This window comes from Dermatophagoides pteronyssinus, unplaced genomic scaffold (assembly GCF_027571235.1).
Source record: "Dermatophagoides pteronyssinus isolate colony J.1.1.1.1 unplaced genomic scaffold, Derpt_VIB-CSIC_2022.12 sq0004, whole genome shotgun sequence".
In the NCBI taxonomy this organism is placed as follows: domain Eukaryota; kingdom Metazoa; phylum Arthropoda; class Arachnida; order Sarcoptiformes; family Pyroglyphidae; genus Dermatophagoides; species Dermatophagoides pteronyssinus.
In genome coordinates this window covers 111166-128288 of record NW_027461528.1, presented here as the reverse complement: position 1 = coordinate 128288, position 17123 = coordinate 111166, and the positions used below count along the sequence as shown (strand labels likewise).

Here is a 17123-nt window from a genome sequence, read left to right as displayed (position 1 = left end):
AACAGAATAAAATTTTGCCCAAAGTTTTTTTTTTTGAAAAAATTTTCATCTGGAACATCATTTTTGTTATGGAAAAACCAAGACATTTGATGATAATGATGATGATGATGATGATTAGGCGCGCATGTTTCTGAATCATCATCAAATTTCGGAGCAATCATGATCATCATAATCATCATGGATCCAAGAATTGTTTGTCGCGTTTGTTTTGTTTAGCCGATTAATTTCGTTCCGGAATTCGTTCTTTCGTTCATTTGTTTGTTCATCTTTTTTTCATGAACCTTGAATTTACAAAAAAAAACTGTAATTAATAATCGATTTGTACATTGTTCAATGTCAAACTTCCGGACAAGATTCGTTAGTTGAATGATAATAATAACGCTTACCAGCATTTCTTTCAAATTAAAATTAAAAGAAAAATACATTGAATTTTTCTAAAAAAAGAAAAAATTTCTTCAAAAAAAAATCAAATCCAAAAATCGGGAAAAACGAAAAAGAGAATATCCTTTTGTGTAAAAAGTTTCGAATGTGGGCGAACCAGCGAAAAATCGATTCGATTCTATTTTCACACAAAGTGAAAATCGCCGTCTATTTTTACTCAGCCAGCCGGTTTTTTTCTCATTTGGAAAATCGAAAAACAAAAAACATTCGAAAAAGTTTTTTTTCCAAAAATAAAAATAAAATTTTTTTCCATTTTCTAAATTCCAAATCATCATTATCATTTTGGTAATTGTACTTTCAATAAATCGATCAAAGGTTTGTACATTTTCAAAATAATTTCAATTTTTATAAGAAATTTGTTTGTTTGTTTACATTTTAACAGAGACAAAATTTATCTCAATTTACAATCAAATACTTGATGATTTCACTCAAAAAATGATTAAATCTTGACTTCCAAATATACTCATCATAATGATTATGATGGCTAATTTTGATGCCTAATTCATATTGGGTGTTTCTTCCAACAACAACAGCAATTTATTATTCTCATTGAATTAATCTGGTCAATTTTTCATTTTTGTTTTTTTTTGCAAATGAACAACAAAACATGAAACATATTTTTCATCAATTCATATACAAATATCAAAGAAAAATGAATGAAAATGAGAATTTTCGGAAAGAATTTATGGAAATAATTTTACCACCAATTCTATTATCAATATTGATTGGTTTATCAACATTTGGTCGATTTGCTACAATAATATTTACCATAATTTCCATACCAATATCATTATATTTATTTGATCATCATATTTATAATAATGAACAGAAAAAGTTACAAACAAATTTTTTCATATCATGGGCAATATCAACATTTTTCATATTTTTGTAAGTTAAATTTTAATGGTAAGATTTTCACCTTTTAATTTGAATTTTCTCGTCTTAAACAAAACAGATCTGTATTCGAATATATAGTTGTACCGTTTTTAGAGATAACAATTTGGGAAAATTATTCACTATTATCGCTAATTACTATTGCTGTTTTAATGATAATTCATCTACGAAAACATTCAAAACATTATCATCATCCACATGATCATCATGATCATTCGATTCCAATATTGACCACCGCCAACAACAATAATAACAACGATCATCATGATCATCATGGCCATCAACGACAAATATCTTCGATAGATGATTGGCATTTATATTGCTATTGGATTGGCTGTTGTATTCATGGCTGGATTAGTTTACGTTATTATATGGCCATACATATTTGTTTAATTGGTGCCTTATTATTTAATATTTATCTAAATATAACAACAATATGTCATACATATATACTTTATGATTTTCTACTTGTACCGGATGATTGTAGTGAAGTTTATTTTGATATTAAGTGAGTACAATTTTGTAAACAAAAAATATCTTGACATTTACGAAATTCTTTATTTTTTCTTTCGTTCCTACGCAAAACCAAACATGGAATCAATCAAGTTTATCATTATCATTTATAATAGCAATATATGCCGGTCAATTAGTGATATTATTATCATATTCATTGCTCAAATTATTAATTCTATTATGGTCACTTATTATCAACAACAACAAAACTACCAATGCTACAAATAATTCTACCATCAAATTATCATCGTTAAATAATAACAATAATAGTCGATATAATAATTGTTCTTATCATCTGATTCATCAATAGAGATTCTCATACATTTTTTTCAAAATTTAAAAAATTCCAAAAATTAATTGTGATAAACCACCATTACTAATAAACATACACAGGTTGCTGCTAGTCGAAATGATTAGAATATTTCTTATTTAAAAAAAAATTTTCAACAAAAAAAATCGAAATTTTACAAGGTCATTAAGCAAACAAAAACCATACTCTTGCAACTTCCTTTCATCATTATCATCATCATCAAGTGATGAATCGATTTTTTTTGTTTGTTTTTTTGTTTGTTGTTGTTGTTGCCATGATACATTACCATTACCATTCTTGTTGTATCTTCCAATTTTTTCAACCAAAAACAACAACTTTATTACCACTGAATATTATTTGCAAAAAAAACCCATTCAAAATCAACTATTCTAGCGGTATAGTTAGCCAAAAAGAAAAAAATGTTGTCCCTTTTTTTACTAATATTTCATTAACAAAGAAATAACAAACAACAAAACATGATAATTTAATTGTAATAATTTTTTATTTGTTTTTGTTTTATCTTTTTCTGTAATACAACAAACAAAAAATATTCCATGTTACAACTAGAAACAGACGAATAAATATAAAAAAGATGAAAAAATCCAGATTCTTGAATTTTAAATTACCAAGAATATTGTTTTTTTTTTTTTTTTTTTTTTGTTTATCCAATAATAATTGATTTTCATTTGTGGTTGTGTTTTTTGTGAAATGAAATGAATGAAAAACATGCAAAAACTCTATCGGGAAATAGAAAAAAAAAGTTGGTCATCATCATCATCATCATGATTATTATGCATATTTTTTTCCTGTAGAAACAAATAAAAAAAACGATAAAAATATCTTCAAGATAAGATATCTTTTATGATGATATTTTATTAACTCGAGAATATTCGAGTTTGGGTGAAAAAATGTCGTCATCATTATTGTTATTGTTATTGTTTCATGTTTCATGGTTATTTCATCATTCATAATCATGATGGAACACTCAAAACAAGACACGAAATTTGTCAATTTTCATACACTCTATATGTCAGATAAAAAATATGATTGATTCATTGTCGGTAAACGAGAGAAAGAGAAAAAAAACACCCAGGAAAATGCGTAATATTTTAATTTTTTTTCCGTATGTAAACAAACCGAAAAAAACAAGCCAAAACAAAAACAATTTCTTTTCTTTTTTTTTGTTATTTAACTTCAGTGAAAAAAAAAGCTTTCGTCCAGTTTGGTTGATTCAAAAAAAATTTTCAAGATAAAAAAATGAATGTTGAAGATCAATTACCATCATCATTATCGATAACATTATTGAATAATCATCATCCAAAAATTGATTTTAATCGAGCTTCAATCAGGTACGTTATTTGTGTAAAAGTCGCGGATATAGAATTTTTTTTTGTTGCTCATTCGAATAGACACAATAAATTGGCCGAACTATTACGTCGATCAACTAGTAATCAATTACAATGTTCAATGTTTTGTGGTGGACGTCGTTGTAAATATGATAATCCAGATGGATGGCCAATTGAAGATCGTGCATTAGAACCATTATATTCACATTGGATAACCGATAATATATTGGCAATGGCCAGACCAAATACCGATATGATTTTCAATGATAATCTTATTGATTTATTCCGTCAATCGGGTATCAATACGATTATAAATTTACAGGAACCAGGTGAACATGCTAATTGTGGTCCACCATTAGAAACGACCAGTGGTTTTACTTATGATCCAAAAATATTTATGGATAATAATAGTAAGTGTTTTATCGGTTTGATTAATTAAAAACTTTTTGATTCTCTCAAATGAAAACATTTATCAGTATATTTTTACAACTATAAATGGAGAGATTTTCTTGATATCAATGAAGAATCTATGGCCGATATGGTTAAAGTATTGACATTTGCATTATATCAGGGTCGTGTTGCAATACATTGTCATGCTGGTCTTGGTCGTACTGGTACATTGATTGCTGCATTTTTGATCTATACATTTCGTTGTCGTGTGATGGATGCAATAAACTTCGTACGATCAAAACGACCAAATTCAATTCAATCACGTAGTCAGATTTCTATATTGTTTAAGTTTGCCAATTATATTGCACCTTGTTTTATTGTTTATAATAAATTATCATCATCATCAATACGATCAATAATGCCGAATACATTGGAAGAATTTCTTCATCGACAAAATCGTCTATTACATGGTAAAGAATTAAGAATTTTACGTTATATACCGAAAATTGTGTTCATTATTTGTGAAAAACTTCTTCAATTAACAACAAAAACAACACCAACAGTGAAAACAACGATCAATACCGAAATAAATCGTTTGAATGATTCAAAAGAAGAGTGGGAAAATTTCACACATAATTATCTAAGTCATCCATATCATTCATCAGTAGAAATTGATTATGAAAAAATTCTTATGGATGATCAAAAAAATGGTACAAAATTAAGAACAAAAAGTGTATCATCATCATCATCATTATCATCGACATCACAACGAAGACATAGCCAAGAAGATGAACAACGTTTAATCGATGCATTAACCGATAATGTAAATGATGTACGTGATGAACAGATAACAGATGCGAAGGATATGGAAAATCTGAATAATATGGATTCATCAAAATTAATGGCTGAACATCGTGCTAGTATGATATTTGATTCGGATCTATTTAATTCATCATCATCTGCATCTGCATCATCATCCACATTATCATCATCATCATTTGATAATTCATCAACAAAATTATCACAACAGACAATCATTGAAGCATTGATTGAACAGCCAAAAAATGATGATCAAGAATTTATGAAAAAAATTCTTGATTATCAACGTGAAATTAATAATAAACCAAGCGGTTGGAACCGATTAAGATTCGAAACAGATGTTAAAATATTATCCGCCTTATTGATGACTTGGTTTGAAATGTTTGATGTACCAATATTGAATAATCGAATTATTGTCAAATTGAATAATTATAAAAAACAACGACCAAAACAGAATTTTATTAATTGTTTTCATTCAATTGAAATTGGTACACGATTTACTTTGGAATATCTTGCACGTTTTATAATCAAATTATCATCACCCATTTCGGATGATTCTCATCATCATCAACATTCAAAACTTGTTGCAAGATTTATTGCTAGTTTAGCAATGAAAAAAATTCGTTTCAAATCAGAAATATTGCCATGTAATGCAAAACGTACATGGCCATTTATGGATGATCGTAGCCAAATTTTATTGGATTATTTTCATGAATTAATCCATATGGTTATTGCTCATGATCGTTCTAATCAATTCAATTAATTAATGATATTTAATTAGACAAAATAATGTACTATTTAAAAGTGACCACAAAATTATTGTACAAAATAATACTATAAAGACTAGCTGATGAATCTGTACAAAAAAAATAAATAAATAAATTTACAAATAATATTGTTGAATGCACATTGTGGGCCTAAAAAAATATATTACATGTTCAGGAGAAACAAAAATATATTCTCACGGTATACGTAAGGGGATAATATTATTGATTGGTCGACATCCAACACGACAATTCGAAATGGATGCGGCAATTTTTATTGGCAGTTTTTCCATTTTAAAGCTACAATATCCGATTATTTTTTCACCATTCTGTGAACAAGAAAAAAAAGAATTTGAGTCAAAAATTCATTTTGTAAACATGAATAATAATTACTTGGCTAATATGAATATTTTTATCCAAAACATTATTGTTACCATCATCAATAATCCATTGATCAATATCATTATTATCGATAATTAATCCAGTTTTCTGTAGATTAATACTGAACATTGATTTAAGATTAGCCATTGTACTCGAATGATAAAGATTTGGTTGATCATTTGAAAAATAACAATTAGTAATACTGTTAGCAGAATTATCATGATGATGATGTACACTTAATGGACAACCATGAATGAATGCTTGACCATAACCAATAGGTTGAAATTGATGATTCAGATTATCATCGATCATTGATAATCGTGTATCATTTACTAAATTGGATTATTAGATTAGATTAGAGATAATCATACAAAAATACATACCAAAAAGTTGCATAGATAATACATCAAATCGAACATATTTAAAATGAATGATCGATTTTGGATGTCGTTGTTGTTGATATCTCCTTGAGCAATCACTGGTAACAAAATAATCAATAATGTATTGGAATTTAATCAAACAAACATACCTAGTACCATAAAGATTCATAGATTCCGAATAATTATCATCATTTAATAATAAATATTCTAATGGTTTTTCCAGGAAATTCATTCCATAACAATAGACACGAATCTGTGTTCCTTGTATCCATATTTCATAGATACCATCTTTACGTATTCGTGTACGATCACGACGATCTTGACATGAAATTACTTCGCCTGAATTGAACATATATTAATCATTGATGAAATAAATTTAGAATCAAAAACATACAGCTACGTAGATTACATTGACGACGTTTTTCCGGTTTTGATCGTGCATCACAATTTGATCGATCAACACGTTGTTTTGTACGTTGTGAATAACAATAAACTTTACGACGTTGATGACCAAAACCACAAGGTGATGAACACTGTTCATGTGGATAAAACAAATTGCACTTTAGTCATGTGTTTCAAATCATTTAAATCATCCATACCGTTTGCCATTCACTAGTACGCCATACAAATGCATCAGCCATTGATAATGGTTGAAAACAAGCACCAAGATTGCATGTTTGTGAATCGATGGGTTTATTATTAATATCACACCAATTATCCATGATATCATTGTAATTTTGATGATAATTATTATTATCGGAATCATCTACTTGATAAGAATAATAATAATTTTGATGATTATGATTTTGTCTTCGATGTCGTTGTCTTCGTTCCTTTTTTGATCGTTTGATTGAAAATTGTGACTGTTTTGATTGAAAACGTCGAATACGTGGTAATAGTGAATTGATATGATTATCTTCTAATGGTCTTGGATCAATAACACCAAACTTATTGATACGATGACAATTAACTGTTCGTAATTGTTGACCATATCCGCATGATTTTGTGCACTATTTTTGTATTGTGTATTTGGTGGTTAGGTAGGGTAAGTGTCCAAAATTCAAAGCGGCAAATAAATAATTTTTTTTGTTTGGGATAAGCGAAAACGAAATAAAAAACAAAACAAAGCAAACCGATGAAAAACAAAATAATAAAAAGAAAAAGAAGGGAAAAGAGAAGAAATTTTGCAAGAAAAAAAAAGAAAAAATCATTAATTTTTTTTGATAAATAAATAAAATTCAACCTTATTGTATCATTATTATAATCATTATTATAGTCATCATCATCATCAGTTTCCAATACCTCTGACCATTGACCAGTACGCCAAACAAGTTTATTTTTGTTATTGTTATTATTGCAATCCAAACGATAACATTGTTCTTTTAGTTGATGATTATTTGATTGATGATCAATATTTTCACAAAAATGATTTGAAACACGTGTACCAGTCCAATCACGACATTCAGCTGTTCGTATACGAAAACCATTTTGGCCACATTCAGCATGACATTCCGACCAATCTGAATAATGCCATTGAAATATATCACAAATACGATGACATTGACGATATTGTTGTTGTGGTCGTTTTCGTTCATCACATAAAGAATTTTGTTTTGGCTGTTTTGAATTCATTTTGTTGTTCAACAATGAACATTTTGGTTCACGTGTTTGTATACCATTACCACATTTTACTGAACATTCACTCCAATCATACCATTCTGTCCAACCACCATTATCATCATTGTTTAATGGCAGTGATATTTGTTGTTGTTGTTGATGATTGATGGTCGACAAATCAGAAACTAACGGAGACATTTGATGTTCTGCAGATATTAGTGCTGTTTTTGCGGTTGTTGTTGGTGTTATTATCATTATGGATGGTTTTGAGGTAGTTGATGATGTTGGTGATAAAGAATAACGATAATTAAATTGATCAATTTCAGTTTGTTCATGTAACATTTGCCTTGCATATGGATCACATTCATTTGCATTTGTCATTGTCATCGTCATTTGACATTCTTCAATTTCATTTGGTTTGTCCCCAGATAATTGCTGATTATGATAACAATATTCATCTGGAATATTATTTCCATCAGCTAATCGTATACAATGTATGGAACGTTTTCTTAGAAATTTTCGTCGATTTAAATCACAAAAACATTCACTCCATTCACTTGTACGCCATTCCATATGTTCAATAAATGTTCGATGATCATTATTATCATGTTGTTGTTGAATATTATTCGATCTGGACGAATCAATTTCATTTAAAATTAATAAATCTTTAGTTGTCGTCGTTGATGGTGGACAAAGATTAAGATTAAATTCTGGCATTAATTTTAATAAATTTTGTTCAATGGGACAATTTTCTTCTGAATTTGGTTTCAACTTTTGATCACATTTATCTTCGGTTGTTAATTGTTGATTTTGTTGATTAATACATGCAACATAACGACGACGTTTTAATTTTTTAATATCTAAACCAAGTAAATTGGCAAGATCTTGATATGAATTTGAATATAGACTATTATTTAAATGAAATAATGGTAAAAAACTTTCACGTAATTGATTTGCCTGATCAATTGATTCAAAACATTTTGGTTGATAAAAATTTTCAGTAAAACGATTATGATATTCACGTACATATTGTGATAGTATATCACATGATGACCATTCACCTGATTGCCATATGAATGATGTTAACGATGATTGATCAATATCATGATGATCATAACTATAAATTTCATTATTTTCAATCATTGATTGAGCGGCTTCAATTATCGATCTTGATCGATTATCTAAATGTTGTTGTTGTTGATGATGATAAAAATTTTGCTGACATTCAGTTAATTCACATTTAATTCTTTCGATTGGTTTTGTTTCAATTTGTTCGCAATAAGCATCCGAAATTTGTTGATCGGCATGCCAACAGGTAATTTTTCGATATTTTTCTCCATTGTTATTGCCGGTATTGGTGGTACAGCTACCTTTACATTGACTCCATTGATCAATTTTCCAACGTGGACATTCAATCTGACATGATTGTAGCAATATTGGTTCAGTTGATAAATATTGTCGACATAATTCATGATCAACATTTGAATGTTGAATATTCATTGGATTATTATTACCGGAATCTGGATAAGTTGTTATTGTCGATATACAATTAACAATACGATTTTGTTGTCCTTGACCACATGTATGTTGATGTTTTTGTTGTTGATTAAATATTTGACATTGTGACCAATCCGAATATTGCCATTGATATGAAATATGACAATCATTACTGTTATCACTATTACCGGTACAATTTTCTGTTTCCGAAGGTTTAGCTCCCAAATGATAACAATAAAAATCATCAATATAAATACGTTCATTATGATTATGAAATATTTGTGTACAATTAATTTTTAACGTACGAAAACCTTGACCACATTTTGATGAACAATGGCTTCGATAATGAATATGCCATTCTAATTCACAATGACCATTACAAACACGATATTCAGTTGCAGGACGTTGTTGTTGATCACAATAATTATCTGAAACTTTTATTTCGGAAATTTGTGGCGATCTTGATGTGGTATCCATCAGCCATGATGAACGCATCTGTGCCCAACAATATGGTCGACGTTCTTGTTCGCCATTACATACTTTATTACATGTTGACCAATATGGATCAATTTTCCATTGATAATTAATATATTGATTATCAGATGTTACAGCAAAATTATAATTTATTGTCGGCAGATGTAGTTCACCAACACAAAGTATTTCCAAATGTAATGGATTTTGTATTGATCGTGTAATATTGATACGTTCATAACCATATGTTTTAGTACCAGAATATTCTACGGTTGTATCACCATAATACCATTTGCGTTCATAAACATTAACGGTGAAATGTCCATTCAATAGATAATTACCATATTCACCACGTAATGCTAACCAATTATCAGATGATGGTTCCTTAATAATTTCAACATTTGCTGCACCCGGTGGTATTGATAGAACAAATGTATAACCATGTTGAACAGTTCGTGGTTTGAATTGTCCATTAATTTCACGACAAGTTGAATTATTACCACCACAAACACCACAATAATCAATATGACGCGAACTACCAAGTATACGATCGCAACCGGCCATTAAACATTTTCCATTTACACAAATATCAAATGATTCAGGTGTGCATGGTGTACCATCAATTACTTTTGGTTTCAGCTTTAATGATTCACCTGAATTTGATTGACAATACAGCGAACAAACATCAGTAGATTGAATCCCATCATATTTAGGTGTCCATGTTAAATTATAACGATTATATTCTGCACATTGTTTTGCACGTGAATCTTCATATCTTGATTGATATGGACATGGTTCTAGATTACATGATTCATAACGTATACGTTCACCCAAGCAAAATTTACCACCATATTGTGGATTAGGATTTGTACAATCACGTCGTGATTTTCGTATGCCACCACCACATGATAATGAACATTCTGACCATGATGACCATTCACTCCAACCACCATTGATTGGTTGTAATCGTGTTGTATCAATACGAACACATTGTCCTTGTTGACACCAATAACCATTACCACATTCGGTACCATCAGCCCATGGCATATGTTGTGTACGACAACCACCAACAGTATTGGATGTACACCATAATTTTTTACAATATGGCATATCTAAACAAATACTTGAATTACGATCAAATACTAAACGACATTGTTCATCAGCATTATACAATGTACCGGCAGGTAATTTTGAATATTTTGAATCGAAAAATGAACGACGACGAAATGTATCATGATGATGATGATGGTGAATATTTGAATCGATTGACGATGATGATTGTCGTATATCCATTGAATTATTATCCAAAAGACAATCACCATGTCCGGAACTAAATGTTGGAATGAAATTTTGAACAAAAAATGAATTAAAAATTGATTTTTTTTAAAACTTACTCAAGAAATTCGGTAATAAAATGTTTTGAACATGATGACCAACTCCACATATGACTATTGGAATCAATCATACGAACCATAACATTGAATTCAGTTTGTTTATCATTTTTATTTAAATGATTATTATAATGATAATTATCATTGATGGTTTGTTGTTGTTCATAAAATCTTTTACATTGTTCTTCATCATCATGTGGCACACCAAGTCTATTTCAAACGAAAAAAAATGAATAAAAGTTTGTTCCTGGCACCCAAAAACGAAAACTTACAAATGACCTAATTCATGTGCAATAGTAAATGCAGCACTTAAACCATTATCTTCAACAATCGCACAACTTGTTTCTGGATCACAAATCTGTCCTGAATGTGCCAAGCCTAATGTATCACACGATGATGAACGTGTTGATGATGTTGATGTTGTTGTTGTTCGACGATAATCATTATCATTATGATGATGATGATGATGATGATTGGGATTAGGATTATAATCATTTTTACTACATAAATCAATTTTTGTTAATAGAATTGCTGTATCATAATGTAATTGATGTTTATCATCATGATGATTATGTTCATATTGCCAACGACAAAAATGCCGTAATGTTTTATGTGCTGAACCATACCAATTGTTTTCTGGTTGTTCATCCATTAATGATGTTAATTTTATCAATTTTATATTAATTTCATTACCAATACTTGAATGTTTGAATAAATGTGATACCTATTAAATTTATAATTACCCAGGTAAAAAATTAATATCGAAATTGGATTGAATTTCTTCAAAAAAAAAAAAAAAACATTACCATTGCAATCAATGTAAAAACATAATTACGTAATGAATTTCCATGATAAAGATACATTGATAAATCAGTAACGATAGACATTTCAATTGTACGTTCAGATGAATATGATCTTTTTAATCGATGTTTTTGTCCTCGTAATGGTGATTGATTAAAAAAATTTCCAATAAATTTTAATCGATGTTCACAAGATAATAATGTCCAATTATCATCATCAGTCAGGAATTGCAAATGATCAAAACAATGTTGTTGTTCTGTTTCCAATAAAATATGACCCCCATCATCCATTAATGTTATGATACCGTTCTAAAAACAAAATTAGAAACAAAAAACATTAAAAATATAGGACAACAGAAAGAAAGAAATTTGATTGATGGATTGAATTTTTTCTCCTCAAAATTTTGTTACATTGTATCAAACAATAACCCCTCCCTTCCCTCCCCTCTATTTCTCAACAACAGAAAAACAAAAGTGAAAAAAACAATTATTATTTGATTTCAATTTGATTGATTGATTGATTTTTTTTAAATCAATCGTTAAAACCACCCACTAACACAGAAATAGTTTGATGTTAAACACACACACACAGCCCTGCCATTATCATCATCATTAATAATGATAATGATGGGAGGTAACTTTCCATTTCTGTTTGAAAAGAAAAGGGGTGATGATGATGATGATGATCAATAAATCAATCTTTAGAGCAAACAAAAAAAAAAAGAAAATTCATTCATCATTTTCAATGGAAAAAAAGAAAGAGAAAATTCAATCAATTACAAGTATTGAATGTCATGTTATTATTATTATTATTAAAATTGAAATTTTTTAAAAATAAAAAAAAACCAGGAACCAAAATCAAACCAGAAATCACAAGAACACAAAAGAATCAATTTTTTTCGTTTCGTTTGTTGGCTTGGGTGGTTAAATTGGATAAAAATAGTTTTGTGTTTCTCTCTCTCTTCCTGTGTTTGATATTTTGTATTTCATCAATTTTGTTTCTGTGTTTGAACAAAAATTGATCTTGAATTCTGGCGGTGGTGATATCTGGTTTTCCTGATTCGTTTGCGAAACAAAAAAGAAAAAACAAAATGAACAACCAGGAATTCATTAACAAACAAACAAGCCACTTCTATAATTGGATTGTAATTAACACACACACACGGGAATTGAATTCGGGAAATGTTTGAAAAAAACAACAGACATGTTTTAATTTCGGCCTTTTTCATTCATTTTAATTCAAAGAAAGTTTACTGGAAATTGCTGGGAATAATTTTCGGCAATAAAATTTTACGATTCTTTTAGTCAGTCAGTCATATCATCATTTTAATTAATTTCAATTTAAATCAAATCAAATGATCAAAATTCATCAGGGTCATTGTCATTGAACTAAATTGAAATGTCTGAAAAAAATGTCATTGAAACCGAAAAAACTAAACAGAACAAATTAATCAAATTAACCAACGAAAAACAAAGACAGAAAAAAATAAAAAATAGTGTCCAAAAGGGGTAGAGACAATGACAAAAGATGTCATTGTCAATTTGCCAAAATGGCAATGGCCTTTTGTTTGATTATTCAAGAAAAAAAAGAAATTAAATTGGTCAAAATTCATCATCGATTTTTCTCATAAATTGCCGGAATTTTTTTTTTTTTTTGATTTATAAAAAACCAAAAAAAAAAAAACAATTATTGATTTGATCAAACAAACAAAAACACTGCAGTCTGTGTAAATACTGTGAACCGGCAAACAAAAAAAATATTGGCAAAATTTGTCTGTATTTTTGATTTTCGATTTTTGTTTTTGTTTTTTGGGAATTTTGCCAATCGGCAACTGAAGCCACCACCACCACCAGCAGCAGCATCAAAGATGATGAAGAATTTATAATTTTGTTGAGGAAAAATTCATTCAGTATCATCAACATTGGTGGATGGTGGTGAATTGGAGAATGGATGATGTCTGGTCTAGTCTAAATGAATGAATGTGGATATGAATGGATGTGTGCTATAAATGTCCTTGGATATTGGCGTCTTATACAACAAACACCATACACACGGAACACATGCTAAAAACATTCGATTTATTTCGATTTTCTGGATTTTCTTTTTTCTTTTCGTTGTTTTTTGATTATATTTTCCTAAAAACTTTTGAAAATGTAATGTTTTTAGCCATTTTTTTCCGCATATGTCTATGTCTATAATGATTAAATGAAAAAGAATATTATCCAAGGCAAGGCAATGGAAAAAATAAAGCCTTCGTTCAAGGAAAAAAAAAGAATTTTGTTTCTGTTGTTGATAATTCATAAACTTACCATTGAACCATCCGTACATATTTGAATGGTTGTTTGATGATAATGTTTCCGATGATCACCATTATCATTGCTGGTAAATAATTGACATAGTTTTTGCTGTTTGCGATCTGTTTGTTGATGAAATAATTCCAATAAATTATCCGTATAGAATAATGATGATTGATTAATTTGCCATTGTTGTTCGATTGTTTCGAAAAAATCCTGTTCATTTTCGTTTGTTTGTTGTACGGCATAAATTGGTGACCAAAATTGTTGATGTCGATCATTTGATTGTCGATATTTTTGGGCAGTTAAATTGATTGATAATGAATAATTTTCAAAGGCAGTCATCAATAAATTTGGCAGTGTTTTTATCGATGAAAATGATTGATTTTTCAGATTAATCACCAATTCTATAGATGATAAATTTTCGCTTTTTCGTATCCTTAATAATGGTCGAATCAATAACAATAATATTGGCATTCGATTTCTATTTTCATCCAAATAGTGATATGATGATATATTTCTATGGCTATTTCGATCCAAATTGTTGTCAACATTCGAATGTTTTTTTATTTCGAATGTTTTCGTTTGATTTATCAGCCACCAATCTTTTTTTTTGAAAAAAAATTCCAAAAAAATTTAATTAAAATTTTAAAATTTTTGTGCATGTGGGATTTAAAGGTGGTGTGGGTGAAAAAATGCAATCAACAAAAAAGCTACTGGAAGAACATAATCAACCAAAAAAAGGTTTGAAAAAATCCATCACCATGACAATCCATTTTTAAATCTATGTTTTTAGGCTACTCAGAGACAGAGATAAAGAGAGAGGCTTATCAATCGTGCAATATGAAATATTCGAAAATTCATTAATCCTTCATTTTCATCATCATTGTGTGGGTGTCGAATTCGGAAATTAATTTTGAAATCAAAGCCACAATCTAACTTGACAGTTTGTTTAATCTTAATATTCGTGTTCGACATTGAAATTTAAAATGAAAAAAATTTAAATTGAAAATTTATGAATCCGGATCAGTTCAATGAAATGGTTATCATTATCATCATTGTCAAAAGAATTCAGTTCTTTGAACTCTTTAAGTTTGAAACAATGTTTTTCAATGAAAAATGATCAATTCCTTAACCATCGTTTATCATTTCATTTCATAATTCTTGTTTTGTAAAAATGATGAATAAACAATGTTGTTGTTTAAACAACACATTGTTTGACAGACAGACAAACTAAATGATGGTATTGTTATTTTTCATATATATAGAATTTCGACAATGTTAACACTTTTTTTTGAATTCTGTTTTATTATGAAAATGATTGTACTTGGCTGTCGTCTATTGCTATCGTTGTTGTTGGCTGATGAGACCCGGAATTATGGCAAAATTTATTCATTTCATTCAATTGAATTGAAGAGAAGAAAAAAACGAGAGACAAATTTAACAACACATTCACGGTAATTAACTAAATGTTTTTTTTTCTTAAACACGATTAATCCATGCTAATTAAATGAATTGGATACATACCATTATCATTATTATTCGAATGATGATGTTTTTGTTGATGTTGGTGATGAATAGTAGTGGCAGATAAATTTTCAATCATCAATAACAATATTAATGATAATAATATCAACATAAAGGAATGTTTTGATGATGATGATGATGAACGAATCAAATTCTTCATATTCGAATAATATCGATGATGGTGATGAACAAATTTCAATCGATTATCGATCGATGATGATCGCCTTAAACATTGAATTTTTAATACTATCCTTTTCATAAATGATTTTAACCTTTTCCGTTTTTTTTTAAATTTGACAGTGATGTTGCACAAAACAAAACGAAAAAAAAATTCACATTTGAACACAATCAGTGCTGATGATAATGATCGGCGAGATCGGATTTCCGATCAAAAAATCATTATTATCGATGATAATAATAATAATGATGATGACATTTTTTTCTCCAAAATCAACCGATTCGATCGATTAATCAAAGAATGGTCGAATCAACAATGTAAATCGATACTATCGATTGTAATCGAACAAAAAAAACATTCGAATCAACACAGGAAATATGTTCGAAATGAAAATATTTTCAAATCCATTATCATCATTCATTTTATTTCAAAAAAACAAAATCAAAATCAAAAACGGAGAATAAACAAGTCAATCATTGTGTGTGTGTGTCAACGTACTGTCAATGGACACCATCACCATTCATCATTCACCATTCACCAAAACGACGATCATCATCAGGATATTTTTTCTTCTTCATTCAAGAATGATGATAACATTTGAGAATCGACCAAATCAAACAAACATTATCATATCATTTTCATTAATGAACTAAGTAAAAAAACAAACAACTAAAATATCACACCGAACAGACCAATCTCTATCAAAAACAACAATCAACTAAATCAACCAACCATCATGATGAACGAACTAAACGAACACTGAAGATGAAATGTGAGAAAAATGTTGTTGATGATAATGATGATGATGATGAGACGCCCGAAAACAGCATCGACATCGTCATCATCATCGTCGTCGTCGGTTAGACTTGCGCTCAATCCACCACCATCATCATCACCAACATCAAACAAACATCCATATCAACAACAGCATTGTGAACAGCAAAAAGAGAAACACGAAGAGAGAAAACAAGCAATGAATATTCGTACATAGAATTTTATGATGATAATAATAATGTTATGATTATGAACATGTCGATGTCATCATCATCATCCAATGATGATTAGTATAATCTTCTTTGAATTGGAAGAATATTTACTCTATGCGTGTG

General features: G+C 29.1%; 3 protein-coding genes across 5 annotated transcripts; 2 read left to right on the top strand and 1 right to left on the bottom strand.

Moving 5' to 3' along the window:
• Nucleotides 1-631: 631 nt before the first annotated feature.
• On the top strand, nucleotides 632-2780 carry GABPI (zinc finger DHHC-type palmitoyltransferase GABPI). The gene is made up of 4 exons (XM_027347098.2): nucleotides 632-756; nucleotides 824-1329; nucleotides 1397-1843; nucleotides 1942-2780. The coding sequence occupies exons 2-4, from the start codon at nucleotides 1049-1051 to the stop codon at nucleotides 2156-2158; spliced, it is 945 nt and encodes a 314-aa protein (XP_027202899.1). The 5' UTR covers nucleotides 632-756; nucleotides 824-1048; the 3' UTR covers nucleotides 2159-2780.
• A 112-nt stretch (nucleotides 2781-2892) lies between these two features.
• LOC113796810 (uncharacterized) lies at nucleotides 2893-5620 on the top strand. Of its 2 annotated transcripts, none has more exons than XM_075819661.1 (4): nucleotides 2893-3259; nucleotides 3357-3507; nucleotides 3568-3914; nucleotides 3981-5620. In XM_075819661.1, the coding sequence occupies exons 2-4, from the start codon at nucleotides 3416-3418 to the stop codon at nucleotides 5474-5476; spliced, it is 1935 nt and encodes a 644-aa protein (XP_075675776.1). In that variant the 5' UTR covers nucleotides 2893-3259; nucleotides 3357-3415; the 3' UTR covers nucleotides 5477-5620. The 2 variants fall into 2 exon arrangements, with proteins under 2 accessions (XP_075675776.1, XP_027202898.2); XM_027347097.2 differs by having other exon boundaries at nucleotides 2893-3281.
• Nucleotides 5468-17042, bottom strand: LOC113796809 (A disintegrin and metalloproteinase with thrombospondin motifs 20-like). Of its 2 annotated transcripts, XM_027347095.2 has the most exons (12): nucleotides 15837-17005; nucleotides 14325-14914; nucleotides 12021-12323; nucleotides 11487-11938; nucleotides 11218-11424; nucleotides 7541-11153; nucleotides 6838-7248; nucleotides 6633-6771; nucleotides 6388-6577; nucleotides 6242-6336; nucleotides 5871-6190; nucleotides 5468-5806 (listed from the first exon to the last, which is right to left on the bottom strand). In XM_027347095.2, exons 1-12 carry the CDS (start codon nucleotides 16093-16095, stop codon nucleotides 5675-5677), a joined length of 6711 nt encoding a protein of 2236 aa, XP_027202896.2. In that variant the 5' UTR covers nucleotides 16096-17005; the 3' UTR covers nucleotides 5468-5674. The 2 variants fall into 2 exon arrangements, with proteins under 2 accessions (XP_027202896.2, XP_027202897.2); XM_027347096.2 differs by lacking the exons at nucleotides 5468-5806; nucleotides 5871-6190; nucleotides 6242-6336; nucleotides 6388-6577; nucleotides 6633-6771 and having other exon boundaries at nucleotides 7016-7248; nucleotides 7482-11153; nucleotides 15837-17042.
• Between the last annotated feature and the right edge of the window lie 81 nt (nucleotides 17043-17123).

Bases quoted from the DNA above. Each gene is read 5' to 3' on its own strand.
- GABPI (XM_027347098.2), top strand. From the start codon at position 1,049: ATGAAACATATTTTTCATCAATTCATATACAAATATCAAAGAAAAATG. The intron at 1,330-1,396 runs GTAAGTTAAATT...TAAACAAAACAG, and splicing joins TCAACATTTTTCATATTTTT to ATCTGTATTCGAATATATAG. The intron at 1,844-1,941 runs GTGAGTACAATT...GAATCAATCAAG, and splicing joins GAAGTTTATTTTGATATTAA to TTTATCATTATCATTTATAA.
- LOC113796810 (XM_075819661.1), top strand. From the start codon at position 3,416: ATGAATGTTGAAGATCAATTACCATCATCATTATCGATAACATTATTG. The intron at 3,508-3,567 runs GTACGTTATTTG...TCATTCGAATAG, and splicing joins TTTAATCGAGCTTCAATCAG to ACACAATAAATTGGCCGAAC. The intron at 3,915-3,980 runs GTAAGTGTTTTA...AACATTTATCAG, and splicing joins AATATTTATGGATAATAATA to TATATTTTTACAACTATAAA.
- LOC113796809 (XM_027347095.2), bottom strand. From the start codon at position 16,095: ATGAAAAGGATAGTATTAAAAATTCAATGTTTAAGGCGATCATCATCG. The intron at 12,324-14,324 runs GTAAGTTTATGA...TTTTGTTTTTAG, and splicing joins TATGTACGGATGGTTCAATG to AACGGTATCATAACATTAAT. The intron at 5,807-5,870 runs GTAATTATTATT...TCTTGTTCACAG, and splicing joins AAAATATTCATATTAGCCAA to AATGGTGAAAAAATAATCGG.